General features: G+C 50.3%; 1 protein-coding gene and 1 long non-coding RNA gene across 3 annotated transcripts in view; one reads left to right on the top strand and one right to left on the bottom strand.

The window, feature by feature from the left end:
* LOC146492465 (semaphorin-6D-like) overlaps positions 1–21,069 on the top strand; it is a 99,686-nt gene that overhangs the window by 40,012 nt on the left and 38,605 nt on the right. For both annotated transcript variants that reach the window (XM_085148516.1, XM_085148517.1), the window contains exons 2-7: positions 8,610–8,713; positions 13,738–13,949; positions 14,151–14,265; positions 16,399–16,456; positions 17,979–18,035; positions 18,112–18,213. In XM_085148516.1, coding sequence (XP_085004642.1) covers positions 13,808–13,949; positions 14,151–14,265; positions 16,399–16,456; positions 17,979–18,035; positions 18,112–18,213 — 474 coding nt within the window. In that variant the 5' untranslated portion in view covers positions 8,610–8,713; positions 13,738–13,807. The remainder of the gene's footprint in view (positions 1–8,609; positions 8,714–13,737; positions 13,950–14,150; positions 14,266–16,398; positions 16,457–17,978; positions 18,036–18,111; positions 18,214–21,069) is intronic.
* Positions 1–21,069, bottom strand: part of LOC146492466 (uncharacterized) — a 364,885-nt gene that overhangs the window by 7,336 nt on the left and 336,480 nt on the right. The window lies entirely within an intron of this gene.

Consider the following 21,069-nt stretch of genomic DNA (forward strand, 5'->3'; position numbering starts at 1 on the left):
TCCCGGCGTCTTTCCCGTCAGTTTGGCAGAGACGGAAACGTCTGGCGGAGCAGCCTGTGTGCTTTCCTGCGGCGTCGCATCCAACCGGCCCGTCTGTGCGGGCGGCGAGGAAAACCACACGGTGCTGCTGTTAGGCTGTTATTTAAGATGATGGGATCTGAGCATGCTCAGTTCAGAGGTATCACAATGACACGCCCACCAGTCGCTCCAGGCACTGATTATGATTCCTGTCAGTATTATTTGATTAACTCGATGAATTGGTTTAAATGTGACATTAGACGGTTTTTGGAGTATTTCCTTCAGTATGTCCAGATAAAAAAAATACTGTGACATCATCGATCGCTCCTGTGACATCACTGTTGATCATTTCAGTGGAAAGAAATCAGCTGTTAGAGCTTTAAAAGCATCCGCTGTTGTTCATCCACAAAGCAAAAGAAGCTCCATATTGTCATGAATCAAACACAGGAGCATCATTTTCCCTAAACTGTGACTTTAATGAGTAAAACATGGCGGTGGCGTGCTGACAGTCAGGTTCTGCGCTGCTCTCGGTGACAGATCGGCGACGCAGGAATGAGCAACAGATGGCGGCGACGCTCGGATCAGATCAGAGGCTTTAATGCAGATTTAAAAGCTCCTGCAGGCCGAGCGCTTGAGTTAGTCACTGTCATTATCCGGGTGGGGGCGCAGGGCGGGGGCGCAGGGCGGGGGCGCTGTGCAGCACCGCACGGCGCCGGGCGCTGACAGGTGAGACGCTTCCTGAAACGCCACAACAGTGACACGAAGAGGTGACCCTCTGTCAGCTGATGCTGCCCAGGTGTTCATCAGCGCCCTTCATCCCTTCCTGTTCATACTCTTCCTCCCTCCTCTGTGACCGTGTCAGCTTCACTGACCCGAGGATCGCAGGAAACCTGGCCGTCTGTGTCTCCGGCAGCCGCTGTGGTTGTTTGGCGTCTCTGTTGGAAAGCGAGGTGTCCCAGTCGACCTGTCGTCTTAGTGGACTGAGGTCAAGGGTCACGTGGGCAAAGGTCCTGCTGTCCAATCAGTGATTGATCTAAAAATAAAAGCCTTTCCCCGACCCCCTCCTTTGTAACTGCAGTAATATCAGAGCCCGCTGACCAATCACATGACCAGCTGGGCTCTCTCCCTCCCCCCACGGACGGCGGTAAGCTGCCATGTTGGTAATTGTTTGACCTGCTGGCCTCAGGAGGAAGCTCCAGTTAAGTTGATGTCGTTTGTTGCTGGTGACGCTTTTCTCCAGCTCTGACCTCTGACCTCTGTGTGTTTGTGCTCCATGTTCCTTCCTGTGACTTGAACTTTGACCTTTGAATGAAACGCAGCACTGAAAATGAGCTAGCAGCAGCTTAGGAGTGCGTACCTGTGCGCCCTTTTCTGTGTCGTGAGAAACAGGAAGTGCATGTTTGATTGCAGCAAATGCAGCTTCACCTGGTCCTCTGCCCTAATGTTCAGCGTTACTACAAACACACCGTCTCACTGACTGCTGCAGGTACGCCCACACCTGTGTGCAGGTGAGGGACAGCCAGGTGTGCAGCGTGTCGTTGGATTGAGGCTGATGTGAGAAAACTGTGAGGTTGGCGGCACGGACTGAGCTCAGGTGTGCTCTGATGTTCACGCCCAGGGTGTGTTTGTGCGTGTTATCAACCAGCAGGTCGGTACCTTCAGCAGGACATCCAGCCTTCCTCACTGCTCTCTGTTGTCTTCCTCCTCGCTGCTTTGATCCGTTGCTCATACCGAGGCTCGTGGCTAAGCTAGCTTTAGCTTTAGCCACTCTGGCTTTGTTAGCTTGTTTAAAACGCCTGTATTCACCTGGCTGACAGGTTTACAGGTCTGAGACTGAGGATAGTTGTCACCGGCGTGTTTGTCATGGTCGCCTTGGTTACTGTGGCTAATGTTATGTTAGCCTGTGGCTAACTAGCTCAGACCAGCTCGTGAATGCTGCTGATAAGACAAATCACCTCTCAGGTTCATGATAAAGAATGTCAGTGTTGGTGTTCAGAGGAAAACGGGAACTGGTCTGTGGGCTCCTCCTTTCTGATGACTGACTCCGCCCCCTGTTTGAAGGTTTTTGGAAGGTCTTAGATGATGTAGGGGTGGCGGCGGCGGTGCCTGAAACATGTTGTGGTGTAACTGCTGAGATGAATCACAGACATGAAGCTAAACGTGCCCCGCGGTAAAGACTCACCTGAGCACCATAGTAAAATGGTACCGATGTCATCAGGAGAGAGGCGGGACTTAGAGGAGGAGCATGAGGAAGTAATGAGACGTCAACGCAGGGATGAAAGTAAATCCATCAGAGTGGACGGCAGAGACGCGAGGATTAACCTCAGCAAACGATCACATGTGGGATTAGAGTCGGACAGGCGTGTGTGTCTGTGTGTGCGTGTGTGTCTGTGTGTGTCTGTGCACGTGTCTGTGTGTGTCTGTGTGTGTGTGTGTGTGTGTGTGTGTGTGTGTGTGTGTGTGTGTGTGAGATGGGGATGAGGATGATGAGGATCAGATTTGTTGCTGAGAGGATTAATCTGCTGAACGACTGAAACTGGAACAAAGCAGCAAACATGAAAACAAAGCTCAGAGGACACTGACCGCAGCCAATCAGAGCGCCTGTTTACAGCAGCAGGTATTGATTATTGATCAGTCTGTTTGAAGATCAGAAGATCTCAGCGAGCTCGCAGTGGATGTCTGGGTGGATGTGTCGATGAATGGACGGATAGGTGGTGTAAAGGCAGGTGAAGCGTGTGAACGAGGAGGCCCGTCGAGCTGTCGAGGTCACGGGCCGTGGTGGGGGCGGGGACTAACGTTCAGCAGGCTCCTTTGTGCCAACAAAGCGGTGCCACAGCCTCACAGATGTTCTCCAACCAGCTGGTGGGTGGTCGGTGGAGGTTCGCGATGGTTACTCGTGTGCTATAACAGGCGTACAGCCACTGTGAGGTTGCTATGGTAACTGATGGGTCGCAGGTCAGAGAGACGTAGAGATGCAGAGAAGTCGCCTTCCTTCAGGTGACCAAGGCGACCTGCTTGAACCAGAGCAATCACAGTGCAGCAGCCTCCGTCTGAGGCGTTCTGCACGCGTGACCATCAGTGACCTCTGACCCCAGTCTGGGCGTGTGTGCTGAGGTCTGACGGGCTCGGTCTGTTTCTGTCTGTGTCACATGACCCACCTCCCTCACCTTCCTCCACGCCTGGTGGAGCTACAGGTTTCAGATGCGTGATGTTAAAGATGACTTCGCTGCACAGATGGGACGACGAGCTGCGAGGAATTGTTGATCACCGTCAGTATCAGAGGTCATGTTGGTAACCGTGGTAACCAGCAGGCTAGGAGTGAGACTGGAAGCCTGCAGAGGTGTTGATACGCGACTCCTCTCCCTGTGCTATTGATCCGTCTGACCTCGTTAGGAGGGATTCCTCTAATTGGAGCCCACTAATGGCTCCTATTAGCTCGTTAGGTGAAGGTAGCTCGTGCAGAACTTCTGCTAACGAGCACGGACACTTTTCTTTGTGAGCAGGCAGACGCTTGCTGTGTGAGTTCCTCTTCCTGAGAAACCAGCTCTGTTCATCCACGGGGAGCTCCTCCTCCTGCCTCACGGTTTTATTTCTCTGTGAATGAAACGAGCCGAGCGATGGGCCTCGGGCCTAATGGCAGCTGATAAGATTTCCTTCGATCTGGACTCGCGCCACCAGCCGAGAGCAGAATCCTCCAGAGGATCGATCCTGAGCAAATCCAATCAGCTGCAGATGCTCGCTGAGCGGCAGCAGGGGAACCTCTTTGTTTTACACGAGGAGCTTCCTTTAATCATGTTACTGCGTCCTGAGTTTGCCTTCAAACTTCCTCCTTAAACCCTGACTGCATTCCTCCAGCTGGGAATGTCCTAGAATCAAATCCTTTAAAACAAAAACAGTGGCTGAACTCTGCTCTCGGCCTCTGTCTTTATCTTCCTCGGTCTAAATCTGAGCTGAGCCTTAAAGCCCGCCACACGCAGCACCATTAATCATATGCCCAACTACGTTCTTATTGTGGGGGTTTAATATCCATGTCTGCTGTCCTGACAAACCTCTGGTGGAGGTTTTAATCCGGTCCAGTACCTGGTCCCACACATGAACACGGACACACACTGGTCCTGTCGCACAGTCCACCTGTGTCTAACGTGGAAGTGACACTGCCTTCTCTGACCTGTATTATTTGATGCTGCGTTTTCACGCACTACAGTTCAAACCAGCGCTCCTGTTCGCCGCTGTCGGATTATTAACCCTTCCACTGCTGCCCAGTTCCCCGCCGATCGTACTGCCTAACCACTCTGGACTCTGTGGCACCATTAATAACCAGGCAGCCCGAGGCTAAAACTGACCCTTGGTTTAACGATGCCACTCGGGCTGTGAGGAGGGAGTGTCACAACAGTCACAATCCACGTGTGTTATTTAACTCTATTGTCGTAAATGCTCCACAAAGTGGCTGCTTGGAGGCCTCGTAAACTAATGATTTTATGTGTTTTCATTGAGAAGGTTGCAACCAAAGGAGAATGGTGTCCTAGAGGTCTTCCAATCAGGTTTTAAAAACTTTCATAGCACGGAGTGAGCACTCTTAAAGGTTTTTAATGATATCCTCCGTTCCTGTGACTCTGGTAATCATGTTGTTCTTGACCTAACAGCTGCCTTTGACACTGTAGACCACAACATTTTACTGACTCACTTGCACTTATCTTTCTGACAGAACTATTAGTGTTAACTTTTCAGGGTATGAGTCCTCCTCCACCGCCTGTCAGTCTGGGGTCCCGCAGGGCTCAATTTTAGGGCCTCTGCTTTTTTCATTATATTTACAGCCCCTGGGAACCATCCTCAGAAGGCATGGATTATCCTTCCACTGCTATTAAGCCACTTCTAGCATCTCTAGAAGACATTAAATCTCGGATGTCCCTAAAGTTTCTAAGATGTAATTCAAGCCAAACTGAGGTGATTCTGTTTGGTCCCAGTGGACCATGTGAACGCTACGCTATTGATTTGGGACCCCTGGCAGAGTATTTTAAATCTGTTGTTACTAACCTGGGTTTTAAGACGGACAGTGATTTTAAATTAGACAGTCAAATTAGGGCTACTGTCAAGTCCAGTTTTTATCATTTAAGGCGTTTGGCAAAGATAAGACCTATTTTATCTCAGCTGCATTCTGAAACAGTAATCGATGCTTTTATTCCATCTCGTTTGGATTACTGTAATGTGCTGTATTGTGGAGTTACTCAGCATCTTCTCTCTCGTCTGCAGCTGGTCCAAAATGCTGCTGCACGACTTTTAACCAGAAGCACATAACTCCCATCCTGGCTTCACTCCATTGGCTGCCTGTATAATTACAAAATGTTTTATGTAAGATTTATGTTTTGTGATTTATCGCGTTCGGTGTGAACACAGTTAATTTAAAATTCTCATGTTTGTTTTTAAATGCTTAACAGTCTTGCCCCAACTTACCTCTCTGAGCTTCTTCGTCCTTAGTCACCCCCCAGGTCTCTCAGGTCAGCTGACAAGCTGCTCCTGGAGGCACCCAGGTCCAAGAGGAAGCTCAGAGGGGGCGGGGCCTTCTCTGCCCCAGCACATTAGAGAGGCCCCCTCACTGTCCACTTTTAAAACACGTCTTAAAACCCATTTTTACTCCTTGGCTTATGACACAGTCTGACCCTGATTTTATTGTTTTAAATGTAATTCTAATTAGCATTTTATACCATTTTATTATTGTTTTTGCTATTTGTGCCAATTCTATTGTTTTAAATATTATTTGAATTATCATCTTATTTTTAAAAATATTTTTCCTCTATTTATATTATTTCTTTTTTTAACTTGTTTAATGTATCAAGTGTACAGCACTTGAAAGTGCTGTATAAATAAATTGCTTGCTAGTGTTAAAGAGTACTCCACTGATCCAGCTAAAAGGTGATATGTTTCTGATGTGTTGCAGGCGTGTTACAGGCGTGTTTCTGGGGTGTTTCAGTCATGTTGCAGGCGTGTTTCAGGCGTGTTTCTGATGTGTTTCAGGCGTGTTGCAGTCGTGTTTCTGATGTGTTTCAGGCGTGTTGCAGTCGTGTTTCTGATGTGTTTCAGGCGTGTTGCAGTCGTGTTTCTGATGTGTTTCAGGCGTGTTGCAGGTGTGTTTCTGGGGTGTTTCAGTTATGTTGCAGGCGTGTTTCAGGCTTGTTGCAGTCGTGTTTCTGGGGTGTTTCAGTCGTATGACAGGCGTGTTTCTGGGGTGTTTCAGTCATATGACAGGCGTGTTGCAGGCGTGTTGCAGGCGTGTTACAGGCGTGTTTCTGGGGTGTTTCAGTCATGTTGCAGGCGTGTTTCAGGCGTGTTTCTGATGTGTTTCAGGCGTGTTGCAGTCGTGTTTCTGGGGTGTTTCAGTCATATGACAGGCGTGTTGCAGGCGTGTTACAGGCGTGTTTCTGGGGTGTTTCAGTCATATGACAGGCGTGTTGCAGGCGTGTTACAGGCGTGTTTCTGGGGTGTTTTCAGTCGTGTTGCAGGCGTGTTTCTGGTCTGTTTCAATCGTATGACAGACGTGTTTCTGGGGTGTTTCAGTCATATGACAGGCGTGTTGCAGGCGTGTTGCAGATGTGTTTCAGGCGTGTTGCAGTCGTGTTTCTGGTGTGTTTCAGTTGTATGACAGACGTGTTTCTGGGGTGTTTCAGTCATATGGCAGGCGTGTTGCAGGCGTGTTGCAGGCGTGTTTCTGGGGTTTTTCAGTAGTGTTGCAGATGTGTTTCAGGCGTGTTGCAGGTGTGTTTCAGTCATGTTGCAGGCGTGTTGCAGGCGTGTTTCTAGTGTGTTTCAGTTGTATGACAGACGTGTTTCTGGGGTGTTTCAGTAGTGTGACAGGTTGTTGCAGGCGTGTTGCAGGTGTGTTGCAGACGTGTTTCTGGGGTGTTTCAGTCGTGTTGCAGATGAGTTTCAGGCATGTTGCAGGTGTGTTGCTGGGGTGTTTCAGTCGTGTTGCAGATGAGTTTCAGTCATGTTGCAGGAGTGTTTCAGGTGTGTTTCAGTCGTATGACAGACGTGTTTCTGGGGTGTTTCAGGCATGTTGCAGACGTGTTTCTGGGGTGTTTCAGTAGTGTGACAGGTGTGTTGCAGGCGTGTTGCAGTCGTGTTTCTGGTGTGTTGCAGTCATATGACAGGCGTGTTTCTGGGGTGTTTCAGGCATGTTGCAGGCGTGTTGCAGGTGTGTTGCAGTCGTTTTTCTGGTGTGTTTCTGTCGTATGACAGGCGTGTTTCTGGGGTGTTTCAGTGATATGACAGGCGTTTCTGGGGTGTTTCAGTCATATGACAGGCGTGTTACAGGCGTGTTTCTGGGGTGTTTCAGTAGTGTTGCAGGCGTGTTGCTGGGGTGTTTCAGTCATGTTGCAGGCGTGTTTCAGGTGGGTTGCAGATGTGTTTCAGGCGTGTTGCAGTCGTGTTTCTGGGGTGTTTCAGTCGTATGACAGACGTGTTTCAGGTGTGTTGCAGTCGTGTTTCTGGGGTGTTTCAGTAGTGTGACAGGTGTGTTGCAGGGGTGTTGTTGGCATGTTGCTGGTTTGATTAACATGTGTTGCAGGCGTGTTCCTGGGTTGTTTCAGTTGTGTTGCACATGTGTTGTTGGTGTGTTCAACATGTGTTGGAGGTGTATTACAAGTGTGTTGTCAACATGTTGCGCATGTGTTTCAGTTGTGTTGCAGGCGTGTTGTTGGTGTGTTGCAGTCATTTGACAGGTGTGTTGCAGGCGTGTTTCTGGTGTGTTGCAGTCATATGAAAGGCGTGTTGCAGACGTGTTTCTGGTGTGTTTCAGTCGTGTTGCAGGCGTGTTTCTGGTGTGTTGCAGTCATTTGACAGGTATGTTGCAGGCGTGCTTCTGGGGTTTTTCAGTCGTATGACAGGTGTGTTGCAGGCGTGTTGCAGGCGTGTTTCTGGGGTGTTTCAGTCATGTTGCAGGCGTGTTGCAGTCGTGTTTCCGGTGTGTTTCAGTCATATGACAGGCGTGTTGCAGACGTTTTTCTGGTGTGTTTCAGTCGTGTTGCAGGCATGTTTCTGGTGTGTTGCAGTCATTTGACAGGCGTGCTTCTGGGGTGTTTCAGTCGTGTGACAGGTGTGTTGCAGGCATGTTGCAGTCGTGTTTCTGGTGTGTTTCAGTCATATGACAGGCGTGTTGCAGGCGTGTCTCTCGTGTGTTTTTGTCGTGTGACAGGTGTGTTGCAGGTGTGGTTATGGGGTGTTGTTGGCATGTTGCTAGTTTGATTAACATGTGTTGCAGGCGTGTTGTTGGTGTGTTGCAGGTACTTTGTGTGTTGACCTGCAGGTTTCAGGAAAGTGTTTGAGTGTTTTTATTCCAAGCTGGCAATAATTTTAATGTCAGGATGTCTTCATACAGCGAGCTGCACTGATTGGTCATCAAGCTGTGGTTCACTTTCCTCTCTTGTGATTGGTTGATATGTTGGGCTGGTCCATGGTACACAGCCAAAGGTGCGTCCTGATGGGGCGTCTGCAATCAAAACACCACAGAGACTGTTAAAAGCAGCTCGTCATGTTTGCTCAAAGCTTGAAGCACAAATGTTTTGGTCCTTTTAAACTTTATCGCTTTGCTGTTGCAGGACGTCTGAGGGGGTGCACCCCCGCCTCCTGACTTCTGCTGCTGTCACTTGAGCATCCAGAGGCTTCACCTGTCCGTCGCAGCAGATTTTCACTCTGTAAAAATGTAAGTACGGTCACCCTTCAGAACCACGCTAACGTTCCTCTGAAGCTCTCTTGCTGCCAGCCAATCATGCGACAGGCTGACTCAGTGCTGAGCTCTAAGTGTCTGCTCACATTTGCAGCCTTTCATTTAATCAGAGCTCTGTGACTGTCAGTCCTCTGCATGCAGCTTCATCACATGGAACTCTGCGCATGTGACAGTTCTCATGATTCACGTCACATGGTGTGTCTGCGGTCCACCAACAGATATACAACATTATAAAAACAGTCTTTCTCCAGAGCCTTCCTCAGTCGTGTCGTCATCATCATCTACAGTCTGTTTGTAATGATGAAGATGAGCAGAGATGAAGCTCACATCAGTCCAGTCCTGTCGCTCACAGACGGCAGGAAGCTCGATGCCAAACGCTTCTCTTTGTGTATCTGTGTTCAAGACATGGAGGATGTATCAGCCACTCGTGGCTCTTTCCAGCACCTCCAAAATCATAGGAAGCAGATCTGTACCGGAGCCAGGAGCTGCTTGGCGAGCTTCCCCTCGTGTTCCCGGCGTGCATCAAATGAGAGGAGAACACAAAGAGCCGATTTCAGGCGCCGTGACATCAGGATTTCACAGAGCTTAACAGACGTGTCACCGTGCCGCCCAAATCTGAGGCCTGCAGATTGATTACAGCGTGGATTAGCTGTGAGCTCGTTCCACACGCCGTGCATTAATGCAACACACAGTCACAGGCCCTAGGGGGCGGAGCCTCCAACAACCAACCTCCATTCAGCCTCCATCGTCTGCTTTACACGATTCTCAGTTACCCTGCTCTAAGGGATGGTACTTCACTACACACAGACACACTCAAACACGCACACACACACGCACACTCACACACGCACACACACACACACACACACTCACCCCAGTGATACCAGTCTCACTAAAAACTCTTTGGTGGTTCTGATGGTTAATCCTGCGTCACCGGGCCACAGAGGTGAGCCGCCGCTCGGGCCGGCTGACTGGTGATTTATGGGCGCACAAACAGGAAGCTGTCAACAGCTGATTCCTATCTCCTGTCTCCGTGAGCGCAGCAGAGCTCAGCTGACTCGAGGCACACAGACTGTAAAGTAAAGATGGATTCTGTGACCAAATCCAAATATAACTCTGAAAAAATCTGATTGGCTGCTGTTCAAATATCAGAAATGACATCAGCTTCCTTCCACTGACCGTCATGAAGGTCGAGCTGAATCTGAGGCCGGGTCAGCGCGCTGTGACATCACCAGCATCAGTCTGAGCGAGCGCTCTCAGACGTCGGTGTTCAGAGTGGGGTTAATGTGGGTGGTGCAAGTTGATCTAACACCCACGTCACACAGTGTCAGCGTCACTAACAAGCCTGCGAGCTGCTGATGGACACTTGAAGCTGTGCGTCGCTGTGTCGAGGAGCACTGGCATGTTCACGTTAGCGTGTTCGCTCCCTCGCAGCGCCGCGGCGTATCGATCAGCCCATGTGTAATCAGAGGGGAGGGGCCCTGTGGAGTCGGGGGGTGCAGGGTTAGAAGCAGGTCCTCCTTAAACGGCTCCTGTCGGGCGATATCGACGCGTTTAAACGGCTGGCGGCGGCGGCACAGCTGATGGTAATGAGCTGAGGCTGATTCACTGGATGAGATGAAAGCAGCTCTCATTTGTGCTCCTGGCTGCTTCTTCACAGAGGAGCTGCTGTTTCCTTGATACCTGCACCCAGCAGGAAGTGCCGGCCTAATTTACCAGCAGTCACAGCACGCCGCCATTGTGTCCGTCCTGCGTCACGGACAGATGTGGAGCTGGAAGCAGCCACAGCAGACCAAACGTTTATGTATATCAGTGCTCAGAGGTCATGTGACATTTAGGGGATGTCACAAATAATCAACACCATCGTTACAGGGGTGTGGCCTCTCTGACTGACAGGTAGCTGCTGTCTGCCAGAACCCGACCTCCGAGTCTGCAGCTGTGTCCCAAACGTCGGCTGCATCCTCCGGAGGCCACATTTGAAGGCCGATTACGTCACAGCGACGCGACAAAGGCTGTCCCAATTCGTCGACTCCTTCAAATGCGTCCTTCATTTCCCCGAATTTGAAGGATGGGTCGGGTGTGTCCTTCGTGGCCCACCATATCCCAGAATTCATAGCGCGGCCCAGCCAGTTTCAGTTTCCAACAATGGCGGCAGCTAGTTAGTTTTAATATTACTCTTTTTATTCTTTCTGGGTCACAAAATAAACGTTTAACATATTTTCAGGCGAGAATGTAGCTGTGTAAACATCAAATATCTGCTCAGTTTATCAAGACACCACATATTTGCAAAACTGCGCCGACGTTTTCGGAGACGTCTGTTACCCACCAGCTCGATAGCAAGCCGGGAGGTTCAATGGTCACTCGAGCCGGCGAGAGCAGCGGACTCCCGGCTTCATCGTTTTCAGACCCCGCTCTTTGGCTACTCAGGTTAAACATGATATATAACTTAGATAACTTAAAAATGTTATTGTTTGGCTTTTTTCTGTGTTTTATTTGTTCCTGAGTAAATCAGTTTGGCTGAGATCAAAGTTATTAGATTAAATAAAACTTTATTAATCCCCCATTAGACCAGGCCATGTGTCTCAGGCTTGTCTCACTGAATGAGAATTGACATGAGGGCTTCTTTGGCTCCGAGCAGCAAACTAATGATTTAAGGAATCACACACACACACACACACACACCTGATCATCTCCTGATCACACCTGGACAAGTCCTGAAATTGACCAGCCCCTAGTTGTCCCCAGCTGTCCCCTGGGCTGGGTACAGCTCCCAGAGATTAGACTGAGCCGGGCTCCTCCTAATGTCAGTGTCAGTCTCATAAAGCAGGTGTTTAAACTGGGCAGAGCTGCAGAGATGACCGGCGTCCTGAGTGGACACACATCGTCCTCCCACTCTGGGACTTCCTGTCTGTTCTTCACGTCTTTGATGTTTTGTGATGTTGAGCTTTTTTACCTGCTGCTGCTGACTCGTGTTGATTTCAGAGAAAATGCCTGTTCGTGTGATCGTGTAGGGCTGATGGTGCCAGAATACACCCGTGTGGATGTGTTTGATGCAGCTTCCTGTAGTGCAGGGCGGAGGATAAGGTCTGGATCAGCTGCTGGTGTTTTCACTGTAGCAGCGAGCCGCTCTCGCCACATATCTGTAGCAACAGTTGGTGCTTGTGTTGGAGCTGATGTGTCCCCTGTGATGCACAGGTCCCTGAACACATCGCCGTCCTCTGCAGTCGCACACGTCTGTAACTGTGTCGTGGTTTTGTGTTGTCGTGCCTCAGAGTTCCTGACTTTGGATTGGCTGCTCTGAGCTCCGATCTCTGACTGAACGTGAATCTGATTGGTCAGTTGAACCCGTTTCATCACCGGCGCTCCCGGCTGCAGGTCGCCACCTCCTCCTCTCTCAGCCTGTCATCCCATCGCCACCTCATTCGTCCTCTGCAGCGTGTTGGGGGCGTGGCCTGGCGCTCGAAGCACTAATGCACGCAGTGATCATTCTATCAGCTTTCCTCAGATCAGGGCTGATTACATGGCAGCCATGTTGGAAATGACCAGAAACGGTGAGCCGTATGTGACCATGGCGACGCGCTCGCTCCTCAGGGAGCAGTTTGTGGGCATGCTCAGACTCCTCCACGTTCCACCGCCTGTCTCCTCCTCACACCTTGTAATGGAGACGAGGAAGGTGTTGGCACCAGCGGCCTCCATCATGTGTCTGAGGAGGAGGAAGAAAAGTGATATTTTCAGATCCAAAACTGGAGGAGGGAGTGACGCCTCCTTCACTCTCCTCCATTTCTAGGCCGGCGAATAAAGAGGAGGAGGAGTGGACTCGTCACCTCTGGGACCGCCTTCTCCACCTTTCATTTGTCAGGTGTGAGGTGAGGAGACGACAGGAAGGTGATGGAGAGGAGAGCGTTCACCTTCATGCTCGCTCACTGTGACACCAGCGAGCTGAGGAGGGGCTTGCCTACAGGGGGCGCCCTCGGCAGCTCCTATTGACCTGCAGCACACAAACACACACATTCTCGTTTTTATGTCTTAGTGAGGACATCTAATTGACATAATGCTTTCTTGCTGCTTACCATAACCCTGAGCCTAGCTGTAACCCTGACACTAAAACCACATTTTGAGTCTAAAAAATGTCTTCAAACTCATGAGGACGAGCATTTCTGTCCTCATTAGTGACTGTTGGTCCCCACAACCGTATGTAAACAGGCACTCACACACACAGTGGGACTGTGGGGCCTTCAGGAGATCAGAGAACATCAGAGAACATCAGAGAACATCAGAGAACAGATGCTCCTGTTATCTGAATGAAAAACACGACTCATTCAGAAAAATATCTGCTGCAGTGTTTGATGGGTCGTGAGCATGCAGGTGACGGACAGGTGGTCAGGTGGATAATAAAAAATAACAGAATACTCTGGGAGCTGTGTGATGTCACAGAGAGGGAATATCCTGGTGAGGACAGAAAAGCTCCGCCCACCTACTGGTCAAACTTGCTGTTTACAAGGGAACCCAATCAGAAGCAAGCTGTTAAAGGGGAGGGGCTAAAACAGCTTGTTTCAGACACAGATGAACCGTGTCCTCTCGAGGCCCAGGATACAGAGCACTGACTCCACCCTCCCACACCCCCACAGAGCCTGGACTGGTCCCTGTGTCCGTGCAGGTGTGGGTGGACACGGCACACCTGTGCAGCTATGAGAGCTCTGTGTTAATGTGCTGACGGCCAGAATCGATCGCAGGTTTGACGCCCGTCGGGTGACTGCGCGGCTAACGGCTGAGCGATATGCTAATGCTAATGCTTATAGATGTGGCTGAAGACCCTATTTTTCTTCCTTTCATCTGATTGGTCAATATCATGTCAATCACAAATGTAACAATCCAATCAGAGAACAGATGGGTTTGGCTGTCGGAGGGGGGCTTTTTTGAACTGCCTTCTTTGCTCTAAGACGGTGAACTCTGACCTCTCTGTCTAACCTTCACCTCTTTCTGTGTCTTTCTCCTGACAGCTGACGTCCGCCATGACCTGCTGACATCACCGTCCCACCGCCCCCTCCTCCTTCCATTTCTTTCCTCGCAATGGCCCTGACCTGTTGGCTGTCGCCATGGCGACCCCCAACCCTGCTGCTGCTGCTGCTCACTTCCTGGTTGCTGGCTGAGTCAGCTTCAACCACGCCCTTCCCCAAAGACCTGGAGCCGATCAGCGTGGTCAGCTCAGAGCGTGAGTATCGCGCGATGGTGATGATGTCGTTTCACATCACTATAGCAACCGTTCCTTCATCTGATTGGACGGAGACAATCTATCTCTGCTGTGTTCCTGTTTGTTCTGATTTACAGACCTTCACCCACATTTGTGAGCATGCTCTCCACAAACACACACACACACACACACACACACGTTTATGTTTTTGTGCGCTTACAGAGTCGTTTCAGTACCCGGGGTTTCAGGGTTTGCTGCAGGACAACGACACGCTGAGGCTGGGCCTGGACTTCCAGAGGATGCTACGGATCAACCACGTGCTGTACATCGCAGCGAGGTCGGCACGCACGCACATGCACGCACGCATACGCATGCACGCACGCACGCACATGCACGCGCACACGCACGCACGCACATGCACACACGCTTGTGTGTTTTCAGCAGTAAACTAGTAAACGTGACCTGTGAGGACACATGTTTTTAGTGACATCATCAAAGATGATTTTGCCGTCTGGACACGCCCACAGGCTCCGTTTTATTGACATAATGCAGCATAAATATCCCAAGAACGATAGTGAGTTCCCGTAGCTGCACTGCAGCAGTGAGTCGTCAGCTGGCTCAACGTGAACATCAAAGAGTTCCTAGTAGCTCTAAATCGTTTTAGTCTCTTTAAATGATGACTTGATGTTTCTGTCAGTTTAAACCTGGCTGGAGGAAATCAAAGATTTTTCACGTTTTCTGTCCATAAACTGGTTTTATTGTTGATCCTGAAAATCAAATCCAGCTCAGAGAGCAACCGTCAGGAATGACTCGTGACCATGAACATACCTTTACCCAGGTGAACGTCTGCCAGTGTCTCCTGCGGTCGGCTGCACTCTGAGAGGATCTTGGTTCCCGTTTGTCACATAAACAGCAGAATGAATATTTCTGGAAACAGGAAGTGACCAATCGGACGTACTTTGGCCTCCGGATGGTTCCAGCCTGCCCAGCTGACGTTTAGCTTCGCTGTTAGTTTGCTCATTAAAATATTCAGCCATGAAGTCACGAGGACTTTGTGCCACGCAGCAGGTCTTTGTAGAAAGTGCGACGGAAGTTCTTACGTCAGTTTTTTGGAGTATCACAATTAGGGGTGGGTTTTTATAATCGATTTATCGATTAAAATCGATTCTGGCTTGGATAACGTAAAATCGATTCATTAAAATCCTGAATCGATTTTTTAATATAAATTTATTTTGCCCGAAATGCCAGAATCTCTGGTGAAATCTCACAAAATTTCAACAACCACCAAACAGCTAAGACAGTAACTGAGAGCAGGAACACGGATTCTGCACAAAGACTTAAACACAGCGTGACCCGCGGATCAGAATCAGTGAGATGTCGCCTTTCTCACGGTCGGGGCTGAAAGCCGACAGCTTGCTGATTTTGAAGCGTCGGCGGGTCGAGCTTTGTGTTTAAGTCCTTTATGCGCTGATTCTAAAGCTGTTAGTTTGATGTCTCTCCAAACAATACTGACTGAACCAGCAGCAAAAGAAGATCCAAACTATGCTTCACATAAACATCGTCATGTATTCACTCTTACTTTTGCTGTTTTGCTTCCACCACGATGCACAGCTCTCTCTCTCTCTCTCTCTCTCTCTCTGCTTGTTAAGCACAAGTCTACCGTTGTTTACAGGCTGTCGGCCGATGTTTTTTTTTCTTCGTTTTATATACTTCCGAAAAGAAAACCTAATTTCTGCCGTTCAATACTGAACAAATTTAAACTTTTTAAAATTATGCAAAATGCAAAATGCTTAGCTGTGTCTCTAATAAAACCGCTGTAACTTCAGAGGTAACTTCATGTGTTGATTAATGGTTTTCTTTCGTTTTTGATGTGCTGCAGAATATTTTTATAAAATCCCAGAAAAATCACCTTCATGTTTTTCTGTGTTTTATCTTCAGCTACTTTGACACAAAGGCCTCTGCTGTGACGCTCACACCTTTGATAAAGTCTTGCGTGTGTCAGCTTCCTTTTTATAGATACAAAAATATGTAAATGTACTGATCTGAATTATAATATTTCTGACTGTCAAAATTTCCCATATTCAAATCGAAGTGAATCAAATCGAATTAAATCGAATCGTGGATCGAATCGATTCGGGACCTTGTGAATCGGAATTGAATCGATTCTAGAAATCAGTGATGATACACAGCCCTAATCACAATAGCCCTTTGGAGCTTGAGTGTTGTTAAGATCCCTCACCGTGGTGCAGAGCACAGATCATACATGAGGATCCGTGTTTTTAGGACACGGCGAACACGCAAGGATCTGAGGCGAGCCTTTGAAGATGGCCTGAGAGCGGTCGAGACTTCATCACTGAATATGTGTTATCAGAAACAGAATCAACAGAATAATCAATAATGAACAGCTGTCAGTGTTCCTGATAGGAAGTGCATCATCGCTGGGGCTGACTCTGTGCTTTGACCTCCGCAGGGATCACGTGTTCGCAGTCAACCTGACGACGGCTTCGGGGGAGTTCGTCCCACAGCTGGTGAGTGCGATCGCTCGGTAAACACACAACGACATGCGTGGAGTCGTCAGGGTGTCGCCTCCGAGCGTTCCTCACACGCAGTCTTAGGATAAAATGTTCAGAGACAAACGCAACGATCTGTGAGTGCACGTGAAGGCAGTCAGAGGTTCTTACACATGCGTCACATCACAACATCACATGTCAGAGCGTGGGGTTCAGTGTACGTCACCACGCAGTGCTGCACGCCCTGTCACAGCTGGCCCTGTCCATGCAGCGTTAAAGGGAGGGGACCGAGGATAGACCTCTGTGGCACTCCACGTCACAGTGGGTGTGGAAGAGCATCACCAGCAGCGTCGTGTGAAACAAAAAGAGTGAAGTGGTCCATAAATATGTTCTGCTTCGAGCTCCCTCCTCCTCCCGTCGCTGCAGCTCATCGTTTTGAAAGCCAAGAAAGAAAAGTTAGTGTCAGGCTGCGTGACGATAACCCTCCACGTGGACGCCAAAATGTCCTCGAGCGTGAGAGAGGAGCCAGGTGGAGGTGAGAGATGCTCATGTTCTGTTGGGCAGACAGAAACCGGAGATGTTTCCTTCTCCTCCGTCACAACGATGATGTCAGCGTGCCGCGCTGCTCGCTGCAGCCTGTGGTGCTGACGGGTGTCTGCGTGGACCTGCTGTTGAGCGAGTGGGCGTCTGCTCACGGTGCTCGCTGTAAATATCAGCGCACACAACAACACTGTGCGTGACGCACAAAGGCCGCGCTTCCTTTGATCTGCACACGTCCTCCTGATCAAAGAGAAGAGGTTACGGGGGCTCCTCGCGGTAATGGGCCTCCCGGTGCATTGTGGGACGGCGGGCGGCGGCAGCTCTTTGATGTGAGCTGTTACTCTCGTTATCGGTGCTCCGACCTGAGCGGCACGGCGAGGACCACGGCGGTCTGTGTGCACTTTAATCTGCAATTATGGCCTCGTGTTCTCGTCGGGTTTAGCACGTTTTACCACGGCGCCCACATCTGTTCTTTTAGGGGAGAGACGGGAATAATCTGTATCCAGCTGGGATCTAATCCCATTTCTTTAAATCCAGCATGAATAAAAGGGTCAATACGCTTTACAGGCACTGTAGCCCCGCCTCTTTCAAGCTGCAGGCTGGGCTTTTGTCTGGCGAGGTTATCTGTAGGCGTGTTTACATTTTCTGGCGTGGTATCAGACCTGTTGACGCTGCCTCTGATGCACGCTGAGCGTGAGTGAAATGATGCTCGCTGCGAGGCTGCACGCTGAGGCGTTTCTATTTTAAAACCCAAATCAGCCCAAATAGGTCGCGATGACTCAGCAGCAGAGAATGAAGCATGCTGGGTTAGGGGTAGAACGTCGGTGCTGATGGAGAGCGTGAAAAGGTGGCTGTTTGGTGTTGTGGTTGAGACTGAGGTTTGTGTGTGTGAGCTGTTGCCGACTGCTCCGCCTCCTCGCACGTGTGTTCACGTCTAATCAAACCTCTGTCCCCCACATGCTGAGGAAATCACGCCTTCACTTTCCTCTTCCTGTTTCAGAAGCTGACGTGGAAGTCCAACGACGTCAGCAAGTGCACGGTCAGAGGGAAGAACAGCGTGAGTTCACCTCCACCTCTGCGTCTGCAGCTCCGTCAGTTTTCCTCACAGTTCTAACTCTGTCTTTGTGTTCCAGGACGAGTGCTACAACTACGTGAAGGTGTTGGTGCCTCGAAACGACGAGACGCTGTTTGCCTGCGGGACCAACGCCTTCAACCCGACCTGCCGAAACTACAAGGTGAGCTTCAGATGGCGTGCTCGGAGAGGGGGCGTGCCCGGAGCAGGGGCTTTAAAAAACTCACAGCTGCGTTGTGTCTCCTTCTGCAGCTCAATATTAAATCCGATAGCTTTTACACTGCAGCGTGTCGCAGTTCCTCCAGCCCAGAGAGCGCGCTCTTAATTAGACTTTAATTTTATTAATTTACTTTACGTATTTGGCTGCGTGTGCATTATGACACAGTCGATCATTAAGCAAAGGAAAGCTCATTTTTCCCCTCTTCAGCTTTTTCTTGTGAGTGTTTGAGGGCTGAATTAAAGTCATCCCAATGAGACGTGTTCCCCGGATCCTTTCACACAATACTGCACGGACATCAAACCCACTTTACATGGACAGCCCACTTTGACCTTCACTGGACCAGACCAGTGAAACTCCCCCTCCTGTCAGAGTCAGTCAGATATGTGAATGATGATGATGAAGAAACTCTGCAGCGAAGAAATAAACGTTCTGCTCGCTCGTCCTGTCCTGTAAATTTCAAACAAAGTTGTTGTTTGTTCCCCCGCTGTTGATCCACTTTAAAAAACAGATTTCTAAAGCAGACAGTCAAAAAACAGCAACTTTGATCTACTACATAATTACTTTAGTGTGGGATGAAAGTCCTCAGAGTAGAGCTGTGTGAGCCGTAAGAGCAGGAACAGCTCTGAAAGTTCTTAAAATACAAAATATGTCTAAACTATGAGGGGGAGGGGCTATGGCTGCGAGCTCTCTGTGAGGTCACAGCTCAGTGGGATCATATCAGCTTCTAGGTTCAAGTGTGGAATCACTGAGCGGGTGGATGTCGGGTGGGGTTGCACGATGTCGGGTGGATGGTTGCATGATGGTGTGTGTTTAGATGTCAGGCAGTTGGATGTCGGGCTGTTTTATGTCTCGTGGATGTCGGGTGGGGTTGGAACAATGTCGGGCGCTTGGATGTCTGGTGGGGTTGGAACAATGTCGGGCGCTTGGGTGTCTGGTGGGGTTGGAACAATATCGGGCGCTTGGGTGTCTGGTGGGGTTGGAACAATGTCGGGTGGGGTTGGCACAATGTCGGGCGCTTGGATGTCGGGTGGGGTTGGAACAATGTCGGGTGCTTGGGTGTCTGGTGGGGTTGGAACAATGTCGGGCGCTTGGATGTCGGGTGGGGTTGGCACAATGTCGGGCGCTTGGATGTCTGGTGGGGTTGGCACAATGTCGGGCGCTTGGGTGTCGGGTGGGGTTGGCACAATGTCGGGCGCTTGGATGTCGGGTGGGGTTGGCACAATGTCGGGCGCTTGGATGTTGGGTGGGGTTGGCACAATGTCGGGCGCTTGGGTGTCGGGTGGGGTTGGAACAATGTCGGGCGCTTGGATGTCGGGTGGGGTTGGAACAATGTTGGGCATTTGGGTGTCGGGTGGGGTTGGCACAATGTCGGGCGGTTGGATGTCGGGCGGTTGGATGTCAGGTGGGGTTGGCACAATGTCGGGCGGTTGGATGTCGGGCGGTTGGATGTCAGGTGGGGTTGGCACAATGTCGGGCGCTTGGATGTCGGGTGGGGTTGGAACAATGTCGGGCATTTGGGTGTCGGGTGGGGTTGGCACAATGTCGGGCGGTTGGATGTCGGGCGGTTGGATGTCAGGTGGGGTTGGCACAATGTCGGGCGGTTGGATGTCGGGCGGTTGGATGTCAGGTGGGGTTGGCACAATGTCGGGCGGTTGGATGTCTGGTGGGGTTGGAACAATGTCGGGCGCTTGGGTGTCTGGTGGGGTTGGCACAATGTCGGGCGCTTGGGTGTCGGGTGGGGTTGGCACAATGTCGGGCGCTTGGATGTTGGGTGGGGTTGGAACAATGTCGGGCATTTGGGTGTCGGGTGGGGTTGGCACAATGTCGGGCGGTTGGATGTCGGGCGGTTGGATGTCAGGTGGGGTTGGCACAATGTCGGGCATTTGGGTGTCGGGTGGGGTTGGCACAATGTCGGGCGGTTGGATGTCGGGCGGTTGGATGTCAGGTGGGGTTGGCACAATGTCGGGCATTTGGGTGTCGGGTGGGGTTGGCACAATGTCGGGCGGTTGGATGTCGGGCGGTTGGATGTCAGGTGGGGTTGGCACAATGTCGGGCGGTTGGATGTCGGGCGGTTGGATGTCGGGCGGTTGGATGTCGGGCAGTTGGATGTCGGGCGGTTGGATGTCAGGTGGGGCTGGCACAATGTTGGGTGGGTGGATGTCGGGTGGGTGGGGGTTGCAGAGAGGATCAAAGTAAAAGAGGCGCCTTTTTGAAACTTGCGGGTGCAGCAGTAAGACAGGTTTGCCTGTGTATCCATGTGTAATAATGAGTGAAGGACTAATGAAAGGACCAATCACAGCTCAGTGGTGAGAGCGCCATCCTGCTGCTCCTGGACGTGAGTCATTCTGACATGAACTGAAGGTAATGACTTTGATATTTTGCGACTTATTATTTTTAAATGTTTAATATTTTAATTCCAGTCAATTAAATGGAGCCGTGCTTCCTGCTGAGTGCTGCTGCGATGATTACCACAGTCGCATAAAGTGAGCGCAGCCTTTGTTTCCCGTCACTGTTTCCTAACAACTCGCTGCTGTGTCTGAGTGCGTCTGTTCTCTCCGTGCCCATTATCCTCTCAGCTCCCCCCGCAGTCACCAGCGTCGGGTTAATGAGTGCAGAGTTGACATGACGGCGTTCCCCGGATCCTAATTGAAAGTGTCAGGTGGATCGGGACCCTTGTCGAGACCCTTGTCGAGACCTAACGACACTTTCACAACAAAAGCCACAATTTCAGGTGTCAATCCAGAACTGCGCTCTTTTTTTTCCCCCATCACGCCGCCGTGCCGCTGCGGTTTGATTGAC

The sequence above is a fragment of the Neolamprologus multifasciatus genome, chromosome 22, assembly GCF_963576455.1.
Source record: "Neolamprologus multifasciatus chromosome 22, fNeoMul1.2, whole genome shotgun sequence".
Classification (NCBI taxonomy): Eukaryota; Metazoa; Chordata; class Actinopteri; order Cichliformes; family Cichlidae; genus Neolamprologus; species Neolamprologus multifasciatus.